At 38.9% G+C, this 21,090-nt stretch overlaps 1 protein-coding gene across 3 annotated transcripts in view; it reads right to left on the bottom strand.

Moving 5' to 3' along the window:
- The window catches only part of RBM27 (RNA binding motif protein 27), an 87,804-nt gene that overhangs the window by 51,512 nt on the left and 15,202 nt on the right, over nt 1–21,090 (bottom strand). For 2 of the 3 annotated variants that reach the window (NM_001261062.1, XM_015141102.3), the window contains 7 exon segments: nt 789–923; nt 4,445–4,738; nt 7,288–7,548; nt 9,041–9,234; nt 9,889–9,980; nt 15,410–15,534; nt 20,098–20,216. In NM_001261062.1, the coding sequence (NP_001247991.1) occupies nt 789–923; nt 4,445–4,738; nt 7,288–7,548; nt 9,041–9,234; nt 9,889–9,980; nt 15,410–15,534; nt 20,098–20,216 (1,220 nt within the window). 3 annotated transcript variants of the gene reach the window in all.

The following is a 21,090-nucleotide window of genomic DNA, read 5'->3' as shown; positions in this document are numbered from 1 at the left end:
AAATGTATAATTACAATTAAATGTGAATGTTACAAACAGCCTAAATACAGAATCTTACAATTTAAATGATGCTCTCTATCTTCATTTCAGTATGCAAGTTAATTATTAGGCATATTTAACCCGCTCTTTTGTATACTTCTTAGGAGATATATCTTACATTTTAGAAAATCAATAGGATAAACAATTTTTTTAAAAAGCATCAAAATAAATTTCCTTTAGAAGGACTTGACATTAGGCTGGGCACAGGTGATTCACACCTGTAATCCCAGCACTTTGGGAGGCCAAGGCAGGTAGATCACCTGAGGTCAGGAGTTTGAGACCAGCCTGGCCAACATGGTGAAACCCCATCTCTACTAAAAGTACAAAAATTAGCTGGGCACGGTGGCACGTGCCTGTTGTCCCAGCTACTTGGGAGGCTGAGGCAAGAGAATCAGTTGAACCTGGAAAGCAGAGGTTGCAGTGAGCAGAGACTACGCCACTGCACTCCAGCCTGGGTGACAGAGAGACTCCATCTCAAAAAAATAAAAAGGAGAGAATAAATGTTACTACTCCATGGCAGAGTAAAATTCTCCGAAACAGAAAGCCCTGCCTTTCTCTCCCATATCACACAAAATTAAAATATGTCTATATAGCACAAACACATGATAAACTGTATTGTGAATACAAATATAATTTTTAGAATCGATAAGAACAGAAACTATTTACAATGTTTTAAAGGGTAATACTGATATGAGACAACTTGGCTTTTCTATACCCTGTCAATTTTAAGTCAAACAACATGTACTTACGTTCTGAAACTGTGTAAAGGAGGTTCTGGGGCAAAGGAGGAGGTAGTCTTGTTCCCACTGATGCAAGATTGGGCACTGCACTTGTCCCAGGCTGGTCACGGCTGTTTATCAAGCTTGATTGTGTTATGGGTGGTCCTACATAAAGATAACAAAAAGTGAAAAGTACAGCATTAATATTTCCTCATACAAGTACCAGGCCAGGAGCAGTGGCTCACACCTGTAATTCAGAACTTTGGGAGGCCAAGGCAGGCGGATCACCTAAGGTCAGGAGTTCAACACCAGCCTAACCAACATGGAGAAACCCCGTCTCTACTAACAATACAAAAATTAGCAGGGCGTGGTGGCACATGCCTGCAATTTCCAGCTGCTTAGGAGGCTGAGGCAGGAGAATCACTTGAATCTGGGAAGCGGAGGTTGCAGTGAGCCGAGATCGCACCATTGCACTCCAGTCTGGGCAACAAGAGCAAAACCCTGTCTCAAAAAAAAAAATAATAAAAAAAAAAATACCATCGTAGGCCAGGCATGGTGGCTCATGCCTGTAATTCCAGCACTTTGGGAGGTCCAGGCAGGCAGATCACTTGAGGTCAAAAGTTCGAGACCAGCTTGACCAACATGATGAAACCCCATCTCTACTAAAAGTACAAAAATAAGCTGGGTGTGGTGGCATACGCCTGTAATCCCAGCTACTTGGGAAGCTGAGGCAGGAGAATCACTTGAACGTGGGAGGTGGAGGCTGCAGTGAATCGAAATCACGCCACTGCATACCAACCTGGGCAACAGAGAAAGACTTCGTCTTAAAATAAAGAAAAAAATACCATACTAGTACTAACTTGGATGCTCATTTAAAATACCTAATTTGGCTCTGAACAGAATTAAGGAATTTGATATATGCAAGCTTAAGCACTGCGAGTTGTATAATTAATTAAAAGAACATTACTTGTTCTAGAACAGACAAATCTAAGGTGAAAAAAGGCAGGACAGGTTGCCTCTATGGGTGAAGGTGGAGAATGGCTGAGAAGAGGCTTCAGGAAACTTTCTAGGGTGATGGTAAAGTTCTACAGAATTCAAGTTAATGATAAGCATGCTTATTAAGTGTACTGATGTCTGCAACATACTGTGAAAAGCATGAACAGTAAAAATGAGAAACGGAAAAGTATGTGCTAACATAAATACAGTAAATGCTAATTGTAGAACCTGGATGGTAAGTACACAAGTACAATTCCTTCAACTTTTCTATTTGTTTCAAACTTTTCATAGCAAAATGTCAGGAGAAATGGTATTCTTGAATTTAACTTTTAAATAGATATGTTCCCACATTGAGATAATGTTCTTTATTTTAGAATTTCCATATATAAAACGATGTTGCTTTATCTGGGAAATAAAATCTCAGCTTGAGCTTCACAATTATACTGTTTATGTGATTATATTAAATATTCACATATGGGCTGGGCATGGTGGCTCACGTCTGTAATCACAGAACTTTGGGAAGCTGAGGAGAGCAAACTGCTTGAGACCAGGAGTTCAAGACCAGCCTGGGGAACATGGTGAACGCTGTCTCTACAAAAACGTCCAAAAAACTTTAGCCAGGCATGGTGGCACACGCCTGTAGTCCTACAGGAGGTTAAGGTGGGAGGATCCCTTTAAGCCTGGGAGGCAGAGGTTGCAGTGAGCCGTGAGCCAAGATCTCCCCACTGCACTCCAGCCTAGGGCACAGAGTGAGATCTTGTCTCAAAAAAAAAAAAGAAAAGAAAAGAAAAAAAAATCACAAATGCTACGTTTAAAAAAAAAAAAAAAGTTTCTATAGGCCAAACATATGCATTAAATCCCTCCAAACATTTACCAACTTTAATAATAAAACATATCCGTTTATTTTTTAGGGACAAGGTCTTGCTCTGTCATACAGGCTGCAGTGCAGTGAGGCCATCACAGCTCACTGCACCCTTGACTTCCTGGACTCAAACAATCTTCCCACTCCAGCCTCCCAAGCAGCAGAGACTACATGCACCCCCCGACATGCCTGGCTAATTTTTGTGTTTTTTGTAAAGCCAGGGTTTTGCCATGTTGCCAAGGCTGGTCTCAAACTCATAAGCTCAAGTGATGTGCCAGCCTCAGCCACCCAAAGTGTTGGAATTACAGGCATGCACCACTGTGCCAGGCCATGAAATGTATATCCTACAGAAAACTTTACTGCAGGGAAGCTCAGGATCATGCTAAACCATTTTTATAATTTCTGTAATTATAATTCTATAATTGAGTCTATAATTTCAAAATAAAATGTTAAAAAGAAATTCATCAAAAGTACTGCTTAAACTGAACAGCGATATTTCTAAAAATAAAAATTTGCCATCTTTATTTATTTTTGAGACAGGGTCTGGCTCTGTCACCCAGGCTGGAGTGGAGTGGTGCAATCTCAGCACACTGCAACCTGTCTCCCAGGCTCAAGCCATTCTCCCACCTCAGCATCCCAAGTAGCCGGGACTACGGGTACACACCACCATGCCTGGCTAATTTTTCTATTTTTTCTAGAGATGGGGTTTCGCCATCTTGCCCAGGCTGGCCTCGAACTCCAGAGTTCAAGTGATCCACCCACCTCAGCCTCCCAAAGTGCTGGGATTACAGATACAAGCCACCATGCCCAGCCTAATTTGCCATCTTTTAATGTTAAATGTCTTCAAGCAGATAACATTTTATATCTTTGCATACATGAAAACAATTCATTCCATAATTTTTTCAATTACTTTTTAAAAATTTAGTCTTACTTCTATTTCTACTATGTTGGCAACTGTTAATAATGCTTTTTAAATGACCATTTTAAAACATTTCTTACTCCTAATTTTGGTGGACGTGATAATGGCATATTGATTTTTTTTTTTTTTTTAATAACAAAAACAAAAAGTCCTTATCAGAAAGGAGATCCATACTGAAGTACATACTGGTGAAGTGACATGACATTTAGAATTTACTCCAGCAAAAAACCAACCAACCCAAAAAAAGTTTATGGGAGAGAAGGGAAAATAAATGAGACAAAACAGCAGAATATTGATCATCATTGAGGCCGGATGATGGTACATGCAACACACATACTATTCTACTTCTAAAAATGTCCTTAATAAAAAAATTTTTTTTTAATATTATTTCAATATTCTTGAAGGGATTTTCTTTAGAGACTGGAAAATTTCGTAAAATTGCTAACATGTTTTTTCTCTGACATCTTAAAAACTAGCTTTCTTGACCAGGCGTGGTGGCTCATGCCTGTAATCCTAGCACTTCGGGAGGCCAAGGCGGGAGAGGATTGCTTGAGGCCAGGAGTTCAAGACCAATCTGGCCAACATAATGAGACCCTGTCTCTAAAGAAAAACTAAATAAAAATAAACAAATAAATACTGGCTTTCTTAAGATGGGAACTAGATTTGACTAGAGGTCAATACAGGTTAGGCCACTACACACAAAATTTACACTGTGGTAATACAAACAACACTATGCAATAATGGATGGAAAAAAGAAAAAAATAGCATCTTAATTATGGGAATATATTCCAAATTATATTATTACTCTATTTCTCAAACACTTTAAAGAAGTGTCAAGTTAGCTAAAAGGGATGGAGTTCTTCTAAATAGAACACTAAAGAAAGAAAAATTCAACGAATATATACTTACTTGGTATGGGAAGCACAACGGATGGTGGAGGCTGACCATGTCCTTGGGGAACAGGAAGTCTCATACTATGGCCAGGACCTGGACCTGGGCCCGGACCCGGGCCTGGACCTGGGCCTGGGCCTGGGCCTGGACCTGGCATTGGAGGCATTAACATTCCAGGAGGTGGTGGAGGAGGAAGCCCAGGAGGAGGGGGTGGGAAAGGAATCATACTTGGCAGAGCAACTTCATCAACAACTAGGGGATCATTTCCATGATCAAACTGACAAAGGTCACCAAGTACACAAAATCCTCTTTCTGTGGAATAAAAAATAAAAAAGGAATCTTATTATCATCTACTTAGAGTTCAGAAAACAACAAAACATGTCCCTGAAAAACCCACCAATCTCATTTACAAAGTAGTTTTCTCCAAGGAATCCAAAGTCTCAGTGTTACTCTGTTAAGCATCACATATCCCCAAGGTAGAGGCAGATGTACTCTCTACTTTTTATACTATGATACTATGACTTGTTGAGACGGCAAATAAAAGAGTCAAGAACAGGTTACCAACTACCATTATACTAAACCATTTGCAATTAAGTTTTCATAATAAAAACTCAGATATTTTAAGTGAATATCAATTTAGCAAAGGCTTGGGGTAGGGGAGAATAAGGGCATTGATCTAGATTATTTACTCTCAATCTATTCTCATTATTCTAAAGCAACCATTATTGCTGCATCTGGAAGCTGAAACTTTCAAATATTCAGGTGGACATTATGTACCAGGTTATCATTTGCAGTACTGTTCATAGTAGAAAAATAATAGAAACATCCCAAACATACATCAATAAAGAATAAGTTAAACACGTTTGTACATAAAGAATACTAAGAAGTAGGGCTGGGCGCAGTGGCTCACACCTGTAATATCAGCACTTTGGGAGGCTAAGGCAGGCAGATCACCAGGTCAAGAAATTGAGACCATCCTGACCAACATGGTGAAACCCCATCTCTACTAAAAATACAAAAATTAGCTGGGTGTGGTGGCACGCACTTACAGTCCCAGCTACTCAGGAGGCTGAAGCAGGAGAATCGCTTGAACACAGGAGGTGGAGGCTGCAGTGAGCTGAGATCACGGCACTGCACTCCGGCCTGTTGACAGAGCAACACTCCATTTCAAAAAAAAAAGAGAAAAAAAAGAATACTAAAAAGCCTAAATAAATATTGAGGAAGCTCTTTATGTTTTAACATAGGATGAATGCCAGGAAATACTGCTAAATGAAAAAACATTATGCAAAGTATGAGTAGTATACTAGTATTTATGTTAAAAATGTGGGGAAAATATGTGTATGTATTTGCTTACGTACATATGCACAGACTATGTTTGGAAAGATAAACAACAAATTGATAACATTACGTTGGCCTTGGGAAGGAGTACTCTGTGGCTGAGAGATTAGGGCGAGAATGAGGTAATTCTTGAATTATAATTTGACTCTATTTCCTACTTTAAAATAAGTAAAATGTAAAAACATATGCATTCTATATTTATAGAAAAAAATTATGATGTCTGTGACTTGCCTGAAATAATACAGGCCACAGAAGTGAGTGGGAGTATACATTAAAACAACATTCCCCATGAGTTGGTGCCTATTCAAATGATGTAACAGATACGCTGGGGTTAAGCATACCATTTTGTCAGCGTTTATGAATATATAAATACTTCCATAATAAAAATTTAAAAGAAATACACACATACCAATTCATTCATTCAAATGGAAAGTTGGCAAATCAAACTTGTAAGTAACTTCTACAAATTCCCAGCACCAAACACTACTCAAAAAAATGATAATTCCTGGCTAGGCATGGTGGCTTACATCTGTAATCCCAGCACTTTGGGAGGCTGAGGCAGGTGGATCACCTGAGGTCAGGAGTTCCAGACAAGCCTGATCAATATGGTGGAACCCTGTCTCTACTAATACAAAAATCAGCCGGGCATGGTGGCTCACGCCTGTAATCCCAGCTACTTGGGAGGCTGAGGCAGGAAAATCGCTTGAACTTCGGAGGCAGAGGCTGCAGTGAGCCAAGATTGTGCCACTGCACACTAGCCTGGGGGACAGAGCAAGTCTGTCTCCAAAAATAAATAAATAAATAAAATTTTTTAAAATTACAATTACTAGCATCTATGAAATTTTATGGTATACTACGGTATACAGTGTTTGAAGTAACAATGAGAACAAGAAAACAAACAAAAAAAAATCTAAAAAAGGGTAAAATTTAAATATTCTCTCAATGAGAGCCAAACCATTAAATCAAACAAGTAAATAAGCATATGGCAAAAGAGATTCTCCTCCCCATTCATTCCTTTTAACAAAATTTGGACTACAGGCACGGCACAGTGGCTCACACCTATAATCCCAGCACACTGGGAGGCTGAGGTGGGCAGATCACCTGAGGTCAGGAGTTCGAGATCAGCCTGACAAAAATGGTGAAACCCTGTCTCTACTAAAAACACAAAAGTTAGCCAGGCATGGTGGCACGCGCCTGTGTGTGACTTGCTGGAAATAATACAGGCCAGTGAAGTGAGTAAGAATACAGATTAAACAACATTCCCCATGGGTTGGTACCTACTTGAGAGGCTACTTGGGAGGCTGAGGCAGGAGAATCGCTTGAACCCAGGAGATGGAGGTTGCAGTGAGCCAAGATCAAGCCACTGCACTCCATCCTGGGCGACAGAGCGAGTCTCTGTCTCAAAATAAATAAATAAAATAAAATAAAATAAACTGGACTATAACTAAAAGATATGCAATATATGCAACGTTTGCTTTGCTAGTACTTTTGGGCACAATATGAGAAAAGGTGTTGATTTTTACCATCATAATCTCTGCATCGCCTCTTTGGTGGTAGGTTTCGACCAAAAGAATTGGAAGAGCTATGATTGTTATAGTAATTAGACCAACTCTCAGTTGTGTTTTCAGAATGGTGAGCAGGTGCGATCACTGTAACAGTGCTGGGAATAGACTGTGCCCCAGAGGAATACTGCTCAGAAGAGTTTGGAGGTGGTGCAGACACAGGTACATAGGAACTCTCCAAGTCATTCCTTTCGCTCTTAAACTTTGATCTTTCCCTGTGCTCTGTTTGGAAACAAAATTAAAAACAGAAAACAAAGAGATCAGATATTTCATGTTCTTAAACTATGTTTATTTTCTCACATAGAAAACATGAGAATGGCCGGGCACGGAGGCTCAAGCCTGTAATCCCAGCACTTTGGGAGGCCGAGACGGGCGGATCACGAGGTCAGGAGATCGAGACCATCCTGGCTAACACGGTGAAACCCCGTCTCTACTAAAAAATACAAAAAATTAGCTGGGCGAGGTGGCGGGCGCCTGTAGTCCCAGCTACTCGGGAGGCTGAGGCAGGAGAATGGCGTAAACCCGGGAGGCGGAGCTTGTAGTGAGCCGAGATCCGGCCACTGCACTCCAGCCTGGGCGACAGAGCAAGACTCCATCTCAAAAAAAAAAAAAAAAAAAAGCAAACATGAGAATGTTGGGTGCAGCACACCAACATGGCACATGTATACATATGTAACAAACCTGCACGTTGTGCACATGTACCCTAGAACTTAAAGTATAATAATAAAAAGAAAACATGAGAATGTTGAATTAAACTTATCTAGCTATCCATATTTCGCACTGCTCTCTTTATTAATATATCCTAAAAGCGGGGACATCAACATGTGACATATCTTGGGCAAGAACTTATACAAAATCATCTTTTAGCCGGGCGCGGTGGCTCAAGCCTGTAATCCCAGCACTTTGGGAGGCCGAGACGGGCGGATCACGAGGTCAGGAGATCGAGACCATCCTGGCTAATACGGTGAAACCCCGTCTCTACTAACAATACAAAAAACTAGCCGGGCGAGGTGGCGGGCGCCTGTGGTCCCAGCTACTCGGGAGGCTGAGGCAGGAGAATGGCGGGAACCCGGGAGGCGGAGCTTGCAGTGAGCTGAGGTCCGGCCACTGCACTCCAACCCAGGCGACAGAGCGAGACTCCGTCTCAAAAAAAAAAAAAAAAAAAAAAAAAAAAATCATCTTTTATAGTATCAACATTAGTCACACTTAAAAAAACAGTCAGCTTCTCCACAGATATTTAATAAGAAGGTTATCTAAGAACTGACTTCCAAACTTGTATCTCAGAAAATGAGTAGTTGGGATCCCAATAATCTACTTATTTTATCTTTTTAATTTTATCAACTTCAAGCACCCTTCCAAAATATCAATTACTTTTAGAAAACCAAATGAACAAAAAAGAAAAGCAGGCAACCCTCTCCCTCACATGATAGCTTTATTGATTAAAGGACATTTGTATCCATTAAACAAAATGAGTTAAGTCTAGACATGTACAATACTTGAACAGCTCCTTTTTAATCAAACTCCCTTGATTCCATCCCCAGAATAGAGCCCTGTTTTCTAACAAAATGAATATTGAGTTTCTTGAGACAATTCCAGTTTTTACATTGCTTAGACATATTAAAGGTACATCTTTCTTTAAGAGAATTTCTTGCACCCTTGTGATAGAGACAGATAAACAACTACAGAGTTTTTAGGGGGACACTCATCTACTCACCAACATTCCTATTTGGATCCCGGTCTTTGCTGCGCCCCCTACTTCGGCTTCTACTACGACTCAGGCCTCGGCTCTTACTCCGACTCTTACTCCTGCCTCTTCTCCAGTCATACTTCTCACGGTACAATTCATTCCGCTCATAGTACCGGTCATAGTCTCTCCACTTCCCGTCTTCTCTTTTTTTCTCACGTGTCCTACAATATACAGATATAAAAGCCATATGCAGGCTATAGAAACCAAGTCTGCAAACAAATCTATAGTATAATACTACTCTTGAGTCATAATATTTACGCTTTTTTAGAAAGTTGCAAAACTACCACATAATTCCTCTAATCAAATATATACAGAGAAAAAAAAATCCCTCCTGCAATTATGGGTGGGGAGAAATGAAAAAAAGAGGTGAATCCAAAGTATGGGGAGAGATGAGCAGAGGAAAACAGAAAATTTGAACTAGAAAAGAAAAAAGGCTCAAAACAAAGTGTTCCTAAACAAAGACCAATTTTTGATGTTAGGTTGATGATTCAATATACAAGTTGTACTACTTGTCATAAAAAATCCCATGGATGATTTTAATACTGAGCACCCCTAACCAAATGGAACATTTCATTAATATTCTCTAAGGGGACTGCTCCCACCCCTGAGCTCTTGGGGAAAACACATAATAATGACTGTTTATAAAAGGAACAGAAAGTAAAACAAAGAAAAAAACAGAAAGAATGAAAGCAAGAAAGGTAACATCTTTCTTTAATGAGTTTACAGAGAGGAGTTAGTATATATATTAAAAATCCCTTGCAAGGCAACTAAAAAGTGAGTCATCAGTATCTTCCTAATTAAAGATAAACACAAACCTTCGTTCACTAGATTCTGAACGAGTCTTCTGGGGACTAGGATACTTCTTTTTTCTGCCATCTCGTTCTTCCTCTGCTGGCTCCTGAAATACCTATATGAAAATATTGATTAGAAATAAGAGTAGGGCCAGGCACGGTGGCTCACACCTGTAATCCCAACACTTTAGGAGGTCCAGGTGGGAAGACTACTTGAGGCCAGGAGATTGAGACCAGCCTGAAAAACACAGCGAGACTCCATCTCTACTAAAAATAATAAATAAAATAAGTTAGCTGGGCATGGTGGCATGCACCTGTAGTTCCAGCTATTCAGGAGGCCGATATGGGAGGACTGCTTGAACCCAGAAGTCGGAGGCTGCATTAAGCCATGATCACACCACTGCACCACAGGCTGGGCAAGAGAGTGAGACCCTTCTCAAAAACAAACAAAAAAAAGAAATAAGAATGGTCCCTCTTGGTTGGGTGCAGTGATTCACACCTATAATCCCAGCACTTTGGGTGGCTGGGCAGGCGGATCACTTGAGGTCAGGAGTTCTAGACGAGCACGGCCAACATGGTGAAACCCCATCTCTACTAAAAATACAAAAATTAGCCAGGCGTGGTGGCATGCACCTGTAGTCCCAGCTACTCGGGGGGCTGAGACAGCAGAATCATTTGAACCCAGGAGGCGGAGGTCGCAGTGAGCCGAAATTGCGCCACTGCACTCCAGCCTAGGCAACAGAGCGAGAATCTGTCTCAAAAAAAAAAAAAAAAAAAAGGATAGTCCCTCTATAAATTATGAAATATGTCCATCTACCTAATAATATTTCTGGCGCAAGAGAGGGCACAAGTAAATACACTAAAAAAATAAAGTCAAATCATACCCAAAAGAGTTAGGCAACAGCAGAAATAAAAAAGATGCTCAGATTACTTCAACAAGCAGTAGGTTAATTTTTTAATGTTAATTTAAAGTAGGGAAAGGTAGTGTAGGAAAAGTACAAATAATTCATTCTTCAAATTAAAATAAAACAGCAAATCTCCAAGTACCATATAGTAAAATGGTTATGTTTTCCTCATTATGAAATACATATACATATATAATTAATTTTAGTAGCTCTTCAGATTTTTTTCATAGGAAATGTTTTAAGAAAAAATGGTTAAATTAATGAATGCTATAAAACTAAGTAATTCATGTAAACTACGGAAAAATTGTATAGGAACTAATGGAAATATTAAGGTTTTCTCTCAAAGCCTAACAGTCAAAATTGACCAGAAATACAAAGAGAACAGTAATTTTTTTTAATTTAATTTAATTTTTTTTTTGAGACCAAGTGTCAGTCTATTGCCCAGGTTGGAGTGCAGTGGCGCCATCTCAGCTCACTGCAACCTCTGCCTCCCAGAAAACCAGTGATTTTTATTATTGTACTTGAACCAAGTTTATCTCAAACCAAATATACAGTCTTTACTAGAGAAAGGTGAAATAAAGTAATTTGCAAGAGTTAAACAAATACCCATCTATGGAGAATCTCACTGACAAATACACAAATCGGGAAGTGAGTGAATGGACTTAGGAGATAATTTAATAAAATTCAGGCAACATAAAATGGCAGCCACAATATGGCAACCATATGGCAGCAAAATCACTACACAGTCACTAGACTACATTTAAAAATCATTCTCTATCCTAATTCACAGGAAATACAGAGGATGTATTATTCCACTGGGATGCAAACAGCAAAATCCAGACAGTAAAAACTCTACAGGACAAATGATTGAATTTCTTCACAAAATAAAATTTAAGGAAAAAGATGAGATAAAGAAAAAAGGAATGAAGGCAGTGTGCTTCATTAATCATGGCACATGTCTACCACGTTGTTTTTCCAGAAGCAGGATGAGTTGGTGCCAATGATCCAAATTCTTTTACCCTGGTGATCAATAGTCTAACCAGAAAACCACTAATGGAACCCAATATAGCCAAAGACCAAGGAAGAAAGTTAAAATGGGTAATCCCTAGATTTGCTTCCCTATACCCTGTTAGAGCAACTAAGCACAGACCAGAAAAAGACAATTAACCAAAGTTGTGTGCCACCTCAGACTCCTTTCCTACTCTATTATCTAACAGAAATACTATAAACAATTATGTTTATGCACTATTAAATGAACTATAATTTATTTCAGTAATTGCAATTAAGTTATGTATAAAACCCAGAAAATGAGAAGTGCCAGAAAGTTGTCATTTGGGGTAGCTCTACACAGAAACTGGTATTATCCATTTTTCACAATTCTCAAAATTGTATCTACAAAGACACAAATAAGACAGTATAACAGTTTTGTTTTGTTTTTTAACTGTTCTTTCAAAACTCAAGATAGGCTGGGTGCAGTGGCTCACAACTGTAATCCCAGCACTTTGGGAGGCCAAGGCAGGTGAATCACCTGAGGTCAGGTGTTCTAGACCAGCCTGGCCAACATGGTGAAACTCCGTCTCTACTAAAAATACAAAAAAATTAGCCGGGAGTGGTGGTAGACACCTGTAATCCCAGCTACTTGGGAGGCTGAGGCAAGAGAATTGCATGAATCCAGGAGGTGGAGGTGGCAGCGAGCCGAGACTGCACCATTGCACTCCAGCCTGGTCAACAAGAATGAAACTCCATCTCAAAAAAATAAATCAATAAACTCAAGATAATGCAAATTTTCTCTTATATTCAAATCAGCTACCTCTCAAACAGATACATCTATACCACTGAAATTCAATGACTGTAAAAAACGTCACAAAAAATTTTAACTTATAAAAAACATAATCTATACCATAGACCAAAAATTATATACTATAATGTACCAAAGAAAAATTTCTGTGAAAGTTCTCAAGAAAGATTTCTTCCAGCCCTGGCGGAGTGGCTCATGCCTATAATCCCAGCACTTTGGGAGGCCGAGGCAAGCAGGTCACTTGAGGTCAGGAGTTTAAGACCAGCCTGGCCAACTTGGTGAAACCCCATCTCTACTAAAAAAAACAAACACACACACACACACACACACACATAAATTAGGCAGGAGTGGTGGCAGGGCTTATCATCCCAGCTACCCAGGAGGCTGAAGCAGAATAATTGCCGGAACCTGGAAGGTAGAGGTTGCAATGGGCCGAGATCACAACACCGCACTCCACCCTGGGCGACAGAATGAGATTCTGTCTAAAAAAAAAAAACCGAAAGGTAGCCAGGCACGGTGGCTCACCCCTGTAATCCCAGCACTTTGGGAGGCCGAGGCAGGTGGATCACGAGGTCAGGAGTTCAAGACCAGCCTGGTCAATATGGTGAAACTCTGTCTCTACTAAAAATACAAAAATTAGCCAGGCATGGTGGCACATGCCTGTAATCCCAGCTACTTGGGAGGCTGAGGCAGGAGAATCGCTTGAACCCAGGAGGTGGAAGCTGCAGTGAGCTGAGACGGCACCACTGCACTCTAACCTTGGGCGATGGAGTGAGACTGTCTCAAAAAAAAAAAAAAACAACAAACAAACAAACAAAAAACCAGAAAGGTTTCTTCCTATTTCCAGTACTTGAAGACACATTAAACAAGCCTCTCCAATTTTGAGAGAACTTGATGAGATAATTACAGGGCATGATATATATAAAAAAAAAAAACAGCATTCTCAGTTGATCTTAATTAAATATAGCCACATTTTTTTCTTTTAATGTTGGATCAGGTCAATCAGCCTAGCATTTAAAAATGAATTGGAAATAACTAAACGATACCTAATCCTTAGAATCAATCCTGAAAATGGAGAGGAAAAGAACATGCTATAAAAAAGAAACACTTGGGACCAGGTGCAGTGGCTCATGCCTGTACTCCCAGCACTTTGGGAGGCCAAGGCAGGAGGATCGCTTAAGCTCAGGAGTTCAAGACGAGCCTTGGCAACATAGTGAAACTCTGTCTCTTTAACAACAACAACAAACTTTTTTAAACGGAAATAAAAAAAGGACATTGCCTGGTAAATTGATAAAACTGAATACAGATAATACATTAAAATACTATACGGATGTTAAATTTACTGAACTTGATCGCAGTATCATAAGTTACCTAAGAGAATATTACTTATTTGTAGGAAATACACACTGAAGTACTCTACTTAGGGGTGAAAAGACATGAAGTATGTGACTTACTACTCAAATGACTAAGAAAAAAATCATATGGATATTTAAAGAGAGCAGATGGGGCAAAGTTTCAGTAAATATATCTAGAACACCTATAAACCCAGAGCTTTGGGAGGCAGAGGTGGGAGTCTGAGACCAACCTGGGCAACATAAAGAGACTCCATCTCTACCAAAAAAAAAAAAGTTTATCTAGATAGATGTCATATGGGTGTTTTGGATACTATTCTTGTAATTTTTTTTTTTTTTTTTCTTTTTTCTGAGGCAGAGTTTTGCTCTTGTTGCCCAGGCTGGAGTGCAACAGCACAATCTCGGCTCACTGCAACCTCTGCCGCCCCAGTTCAAGTGATTCTCCTGCCTCAGCCTCCCAAGTAACTGGGATTACAGATGCCTGCCACCATGCCCAACTAATATTTTGTATTTTTAGTAGAGGCAGGGCTTCCCATGTTGGCCAGGCTGATCTCAAACTTCTGACCTCAGGTGATTTGCCCACCTAGGCCTCCCAAAGCACTGGGATTACAGGCATGAGCCACCATACCCGGCCTCTTGTAATTTTTATTTAAGTTTAAAATTATTTCTAAATTAAAAATTCATTTTACCTTCAGAATAAATGTAATAAAAAAAATTAGGAAATATTTCTGCATGATAACCAACATTTATGTGCCAGGCACTGGACTAGAAACCATATATATACACACACATAATCTCACCTAATCCTCCATAGGCACTACTCTGATCCTCATTTTACTGATATCAGAGTGAGACAGAGAAGTGAACTTGTAGAGTTGTTATTATAACTCACACAACCTGATTACAGAATCCATATTTTTCTATGCTATATTGTCTGTATATAAAAGGAAGTACAAAGAACTCTGTAAAATTTCCTTCTTGGCTCAAACAATTAGGTTACCATCTATAACCATGTTTTTATACTTCAATATTATAAAAACATTTCTAAAGTCCTCTTTCCAATATTGACAGTGATGTTCACAATTAAATTAACTATTTTTTAAAACTCTATATAATCAAAAAGTGTAACTGGTTTCTCCATACACATGAAAATGTGTTACCTAATGATTTCTCTTGAGGATTTGTTAACAGTTCACTATCAGTCAATCTCTCTATATTTAACCAAGTTTTCTTTTTCTAAAAGTCACTAGATAAGATTTCTCTGACTTCCTCAATATTGCTAAAATATTTCTTGGATCTCTAAACAAGCTATCTGAAACTTTTCCAACTCTTCAGTCCAAGCAACTACGAAATCCTGATGAATAATCTGTACCATGCCTAAAATCCGGAAACTTGAATCAATACGCAATTACTTTTAAAAGGCTCAACTTCCAACTAAGGATACTGGTGACAGAATCTAAGAGGCCCACAGGAGAAAAAATTTGCATTACCTCTTCTTTAATGTCTTCTTTTTCTTGGACTAGTGGTTTTGGCTCAGGCTTAACTGGTTCCAAAGGTGGAAGGTAGTTCTTAGTATAGAGACTTTCGAACAGTTTGTCCACAAAACCTGAAGTTTCTAAGGAGAAGAAATAACATTTACATATTGTGCAAACAAAAAACAAAAATTTGACAACACATTGTCAGCAAAGCTTAGGAAAACAGGGCATCTTGTACACTGCTGGTAGGACTAAAAATGAGTCCTACCTTATGGAAGAGAATCCCACTTCCAGGTTTTAAAATCCTTCTGACCTACTTGCAAAATAATATATAAGATTATTTGTTGGAGTATGTAATAGCAAAAGATCGGACACAACTCAAATTTCCATGAATAAGAGACTAGTTAAATAAACTATGGGATATCTATACAATAGAGTACACGACAGCTATAAAAAGAAAGAATACTAATAATACCTGATCTCGAAGATTTAAGAGTATATATTTATATGTGGTTCTATCCATCTGCATAAAGAAACTGAAATAAAATAAAAACTGACAAAATTGTGTACTGTAGGTGGGAATGCGGTGGACGTAAAAGAGTAGAAGACTTTTACGGTATACCTCTTATTGTTGGATTAAAGGCACTGCCAACTCAAAAAACTTAACTGAAAATTGTTTTAAATCAGTTAAATATTTATTGATATGAAAATGATACGGCCGGGCACGGTGGCTCAAGCCTGTAATCCCAGCACTTTGGGAGGCCGAGACGGGCGGATCACGAGGTCAGGAGATCGAGACCATCCTGGCTATCCCGGTGAAACCCCGTCTCTACTAAAAAATACAAAAAGCTAGCCGGGCGCGGTAGCGGGCGCCTGTAGTCCCAACTACTCAGGAGGCTGAGGCAGGAGAATGGCGTGAACCCGGGAGGTGGAGCTTGCAGTGAGCTGAGATCCGGCCACTGCACTCCAGCCTGGGCGGCAGAGCGAGACTCCGTCTCAAAAAAAAAAAAAAAAAAAAAGAAAATGATACAAAACTAACTTTTTGTGTTTTACTTAAAGGGTGCTCTGTTTGAAACTTTCTCAGACAACTGAATGGGAGAACCAGATGAATTTACTAAAAGTATTAATGTCAAATATTTATACTGCCTTTTTTTTTTTTTGAGACAGAGTCTTGCTCTGTTGCTCAGGCTGGAGTGCAGTGGTGCAATCTCAGCTTCAATCCTCCTGAGTTCAAGTGATTCTCCTGCCTCAGTCTCCTGAGTAGGTAGGATTACAGGCATGTGCCACCACGCCCGGCTAATTTTTGTATTTTTAGTGGAGACGGGGTTTTACCATGTTGGCCAAGCTGGTCTCGAACTCCTGACCTCAGGTGATCTGCCTGCCTCGGCCTCCCAAAGTTATGGGATTACAGGCATGAGCCACCACGTCTGGCCTATGCCTTATTAAAACCAAATCTAATTAACTTTGATTGGTCCTACCCTAAGGAACAGCTAAAGAGCATATTAAAAGCACAACACAAACTCTGCTTACATTTCAATTATTACATCTTTTACATAAAACCTATTTCTAAAATGTTATCTTTTCTATAGAAAAGTATCTTCTTATAAATTTCTTTATACTGCTGATTTGTGTAGTAAGCATTTTTCCATGATTATAAAACTGTTAGCTCTCATTAACTATTACATATAAACTTAAGATAATCAGACCCTTCAAAGCCTCTATAATAAGAATACTTTCACTTATAATTATTTTTTAAAACAATTTATAACACGTTATTATCTTTTGTAATCTGAAAGACACATAGCTCAATTTGTAAAAAGCAAAGACAAACATCTACTATTAAACAATATTCTCTGGGAAACCAAAGTTTGGAAAAAATTAAAAATAAAAAATAAAAACAATATTCAAGGTACACTATTAAGTTTTTAAAACATTATATATCATTATAAAAGAGTATGCTCACTTAATACTATTTTAAGATGCAATATAAACATAGACATAATTCTACAGTTGCACTGTCCAATATAGTAGCCACTAGTCACATGTAGCTCTTTAAATTTGAGTTTAAATTAATTAAAATTAAAGTTAAAAATCAATTTCTGGTCAGACGCAGTGGCTCATGCCTGTAATCCCAACATTTTGGGAGGCCAAGGCGGGTGGATCACTTGAGGCCAGGAGTTTGAGACCAGTGTGGCCAACATGGTGAAACTCTGTCTACTAAAAATACAAAAATTAGCCAGGTGTGGTGGCGCGTGCCTGTAACTCCAGCTACTCAAGAGGCTGAGGCAGGAGAATTGCTTGAGCGCAAGAGGTAGAGGTTTCAGTGAGCTGAAATTGCAGCACTGCACTCCAGCCTGGGCAACAAGAGCGAAACTCTGTCTCAAAAAAAAAAAAAAAAAAAATCAATTTCTCTGGCCTATTAACCAGATTATCAAGTGCTCAATAGCTACATGTGGCTAATGGCTATTGAAATGTAAAGTACAGATGTAGACCATATGCACAAAGTTCTATTGGACAGTGCTAGTCTAGAAAGACATATACAAGCTGATAACAGTGATATAAATTTATCTCTGGTGGCAAATTTATGGTTACTTATTTTCTTATCCTTTTAAAAATGTAGTGTATAGTTCCTTCTCATACATATTACTTATGTAATTTTTTAAAATTACTAAAATCCTTTCTAACTTTTTTTGAGATGGAGTCTTGCTGTGTCACCCAGGCCTCCCAAGTAGCTGGGACTACAGGCAACCATCACCACTCCTGGCTAATTTTTCTGTATTTTTTTTTAGTAAAGATGGGGTTTCACCGTGTTAGCCAGGATGGTCTCGATCTCCTGACCTCGTGATCTGCCCGCCTCAGCCTCCCAAAGTGCTGGGATTACAGGCATAAGCCACGGCGCCCAGCTAATCCTTTCTAACTTTTTATAACAAAGAATTCTTAGACGTCTAAACATTAATTTGGCCTTTTACCCCAAATATCTTTACCATGTTTTGCTTTCTCTTTTATCATGGTTCTGCATTTCACAAGATTCATCTTTAACGTAAATTAAGTAATGTAAATTAACACATTTAGAAAAGAAAACATCTGTACTGGGGAGGAAATTAAATAGTTGTTATACTGTGAAGAAATTCTGTCAGTATTGTTTTGTTTCTACAAAAAGAGCTGTAAAATGCATGAAAAAATATGTAATCCTATGTTTTAGATTGAGAAGCCATACTTACTTTTCTCTTTCACAGTAAATACTTATTTTAAATGATATCTTCTCATCACCAATAGCTAAATCAACTGATAAACATATATATATATATATATATATATTTTTTTTTTTTTTTTTTTGAGTCGGAGTCTCGTTCAGTCGCCCAAGCTGGAGTGCAGTGGCGCGATCTCAGCTCAAGGCAACCTCTGCCTCCTGGGTTCAAGCAATTCTCCTGCCTCAGCCTCCCGAGTAGATGAGACTACAGGCATGCACCACCACGCCCTGCAAATTTCTGTATTTTTAGTAGAGACAGGGTTTCACCATGCTGGCCAGGATGGTCTCAATCTCTTGACCTCATGATCCGCCCGCCTGGGCCTCCCAAAGTGCTGGGATTACAGGCGTGAGTCACCACGCCTGGCCCATTCAACAATATTTACTGAACATCTTCCATGTACCAAGTACTGTAGGTTCCAAGTCTCCACTCTCAACCAAATGAAAGGCAAACAAAGGGTAGAGAGACAGATAAACAGGGAAATAAACCTATGACAGGTGGTGACAAGTGCCATGAAAACAACAAAACAGGAGTCAGGCACAGGGGCTCATGCCTTGTAATCCCAGCACTTTGGGATGCCAAGGTGGGGCAGTTGCTTGAGGCAAGAAGTTCAAGGATCAAACTGGGCAACAAAGTGAGACCCCAACACTACAAAAATAAAAATACACAGATATAAAAATAAATAAATAAAAAAGTAATAAAACAGGGTTGGAAGGAGGAGAGTGGATGGAGGCATGGAGTATACTATACTACACTGTATGTAGAGCACTCAGGGGAAACTGCTTTGAGAAGATGACGTTTGAAGAGACCAGAAAGAAGCGAGGGAAGAATCCATGTTTCAGGCAAGGGTAAAATGAGTTCAAAGGGCCTGAGTTGGGAACATGTTTGCCATAATTCAAAAAATAGGTGGTAAATGTGGCTAGAGTGGAACAAGTGAGGGGGAATGATAGGAGATAAGGTCAGAGGCAACAGGGGAAACCTTGAGGAAGATCTGTAGACCATGGAAACGGATTTGGTAAGATGAAAAGTTAAAGGCACAAAGAGAAGAGGATCATGCACATCTCTTCTTGGATATTAAGAAGCCCCATCCAAGGGGGGGAAAAAAACTGATGAGCTCATCATCTTAATGAAAAGCAAGAATAAGTAGCTTCATTATCCTTAAACTGTTATTCCTCAATCATCAAGTAGGCTTCGTCAAAAGCTGCAAAAGACCTAATCATCTAAAAAGCATTAGAGCTGCCATTGCCTTAATAGAGGAAAGCAGCAAAGAAGAAAAGGGAAAAAACCAGTTCTAACAAAACATGATAAATAATTAAGTATGAATGGGTATATTCAAGTATTCAAAGGACTCTGACTACTTTCTTTCCTATCAAGCTTATATCTCCAAGACTTTTCAGGGAGTTTTAAATTTAAAATCTTTACTTCAATACTTGATTGAAGGCCCATAATAATTACCTTTTTGTAAAAAGACATCAAGTTGATCAGCACAAAAGGCTTTTAATTCTTTCTCAGGTTTGTCCTTCTTGACCAGTGCTACAACATAGTTGGCTAAGGCTGAAGGATCAGCATCACATCTAGTTAGACAAAGAGAAAACAAAAATTTTAAAAAACACTTTTTTTTCAAACAGTTGTGTCATTAATGAAGTAACCCTTATTTTGGAAAATGAGAGATCAAAACTATTCTAAAAACTGACCACAAACACAGGCAACTTTTATAATAAACGTATACATACTGCGAGATTTTCCTTTTGCATTTATTTCTACAAAATGACTAGTATGTCTTCTATTTTTGAGGTTCTAATTATACCAAGGATCTTGGGTGAGCTCTACATTTATTTGTTCTCTCAATGATAATAGGGAAAGAGTGGCAACTGATCCCTAAGTTGCTGTTTGGCTCCCAGCTATAGAAGCACTGTCAGTAACACCTTCAGGAACTATCTGTTCCAGGTGATTGATGAGCAAAAGGAAGGGAAGTGATAGAAAAATTTTCTCCTCTCCTCAAGACACCTCTCCTGACACCACAGGCACCAGTATCTAAAAATGGCTATCAGCCCTTTGGCTAATCTCAATGAGTATCTTAAAGATCTTTTTAAAAAATAAGAACATGAAAAGAATGGCATTTAAATATTATTGGCAAATGCTTTAGCAGCTATAAGAAAGAAAGATCTAGGAGTTAGAAACAGAAAGGAAAAGAGAAGTGGTGAAAGGACAGCAGAGATAACCTTTACCTACTTCACATTTTTTCTAGTAAGTAATCCAACACTAACACTCAAAATCATCTCCTATTCCAGGATAGCTCATAATCCTTGGGTTGTCAACTCCTGATGGATAGTAATCTGTCTGAATCAAGGTTTTATGTACATCACATGAAACTAGAAGTTTTCTTGTTGTAAACATATATATACACACACAAATATAAAATATTCTAGACTTTTTGATGAATACATA

This window comes from Macaca mulatta, chromosome 6, assembly GCF_049350105.2.
Source record: "Macaca mulatta isolate MMU2019108-1 chromosome 6, T2T-MMU8v2.0, whole genome shotgun sequence".
Taxonomy (NCBI): Eukaryota; Metazoa; Chordata; class Mammalia; order Primates; family Cercopithecidae; genus Macaca; species Macaca mulatta.
Note: the sequence above shows the minus strand (reverse complement) of the source record. Positions and strands in the feature narration are given on the sequence as shown.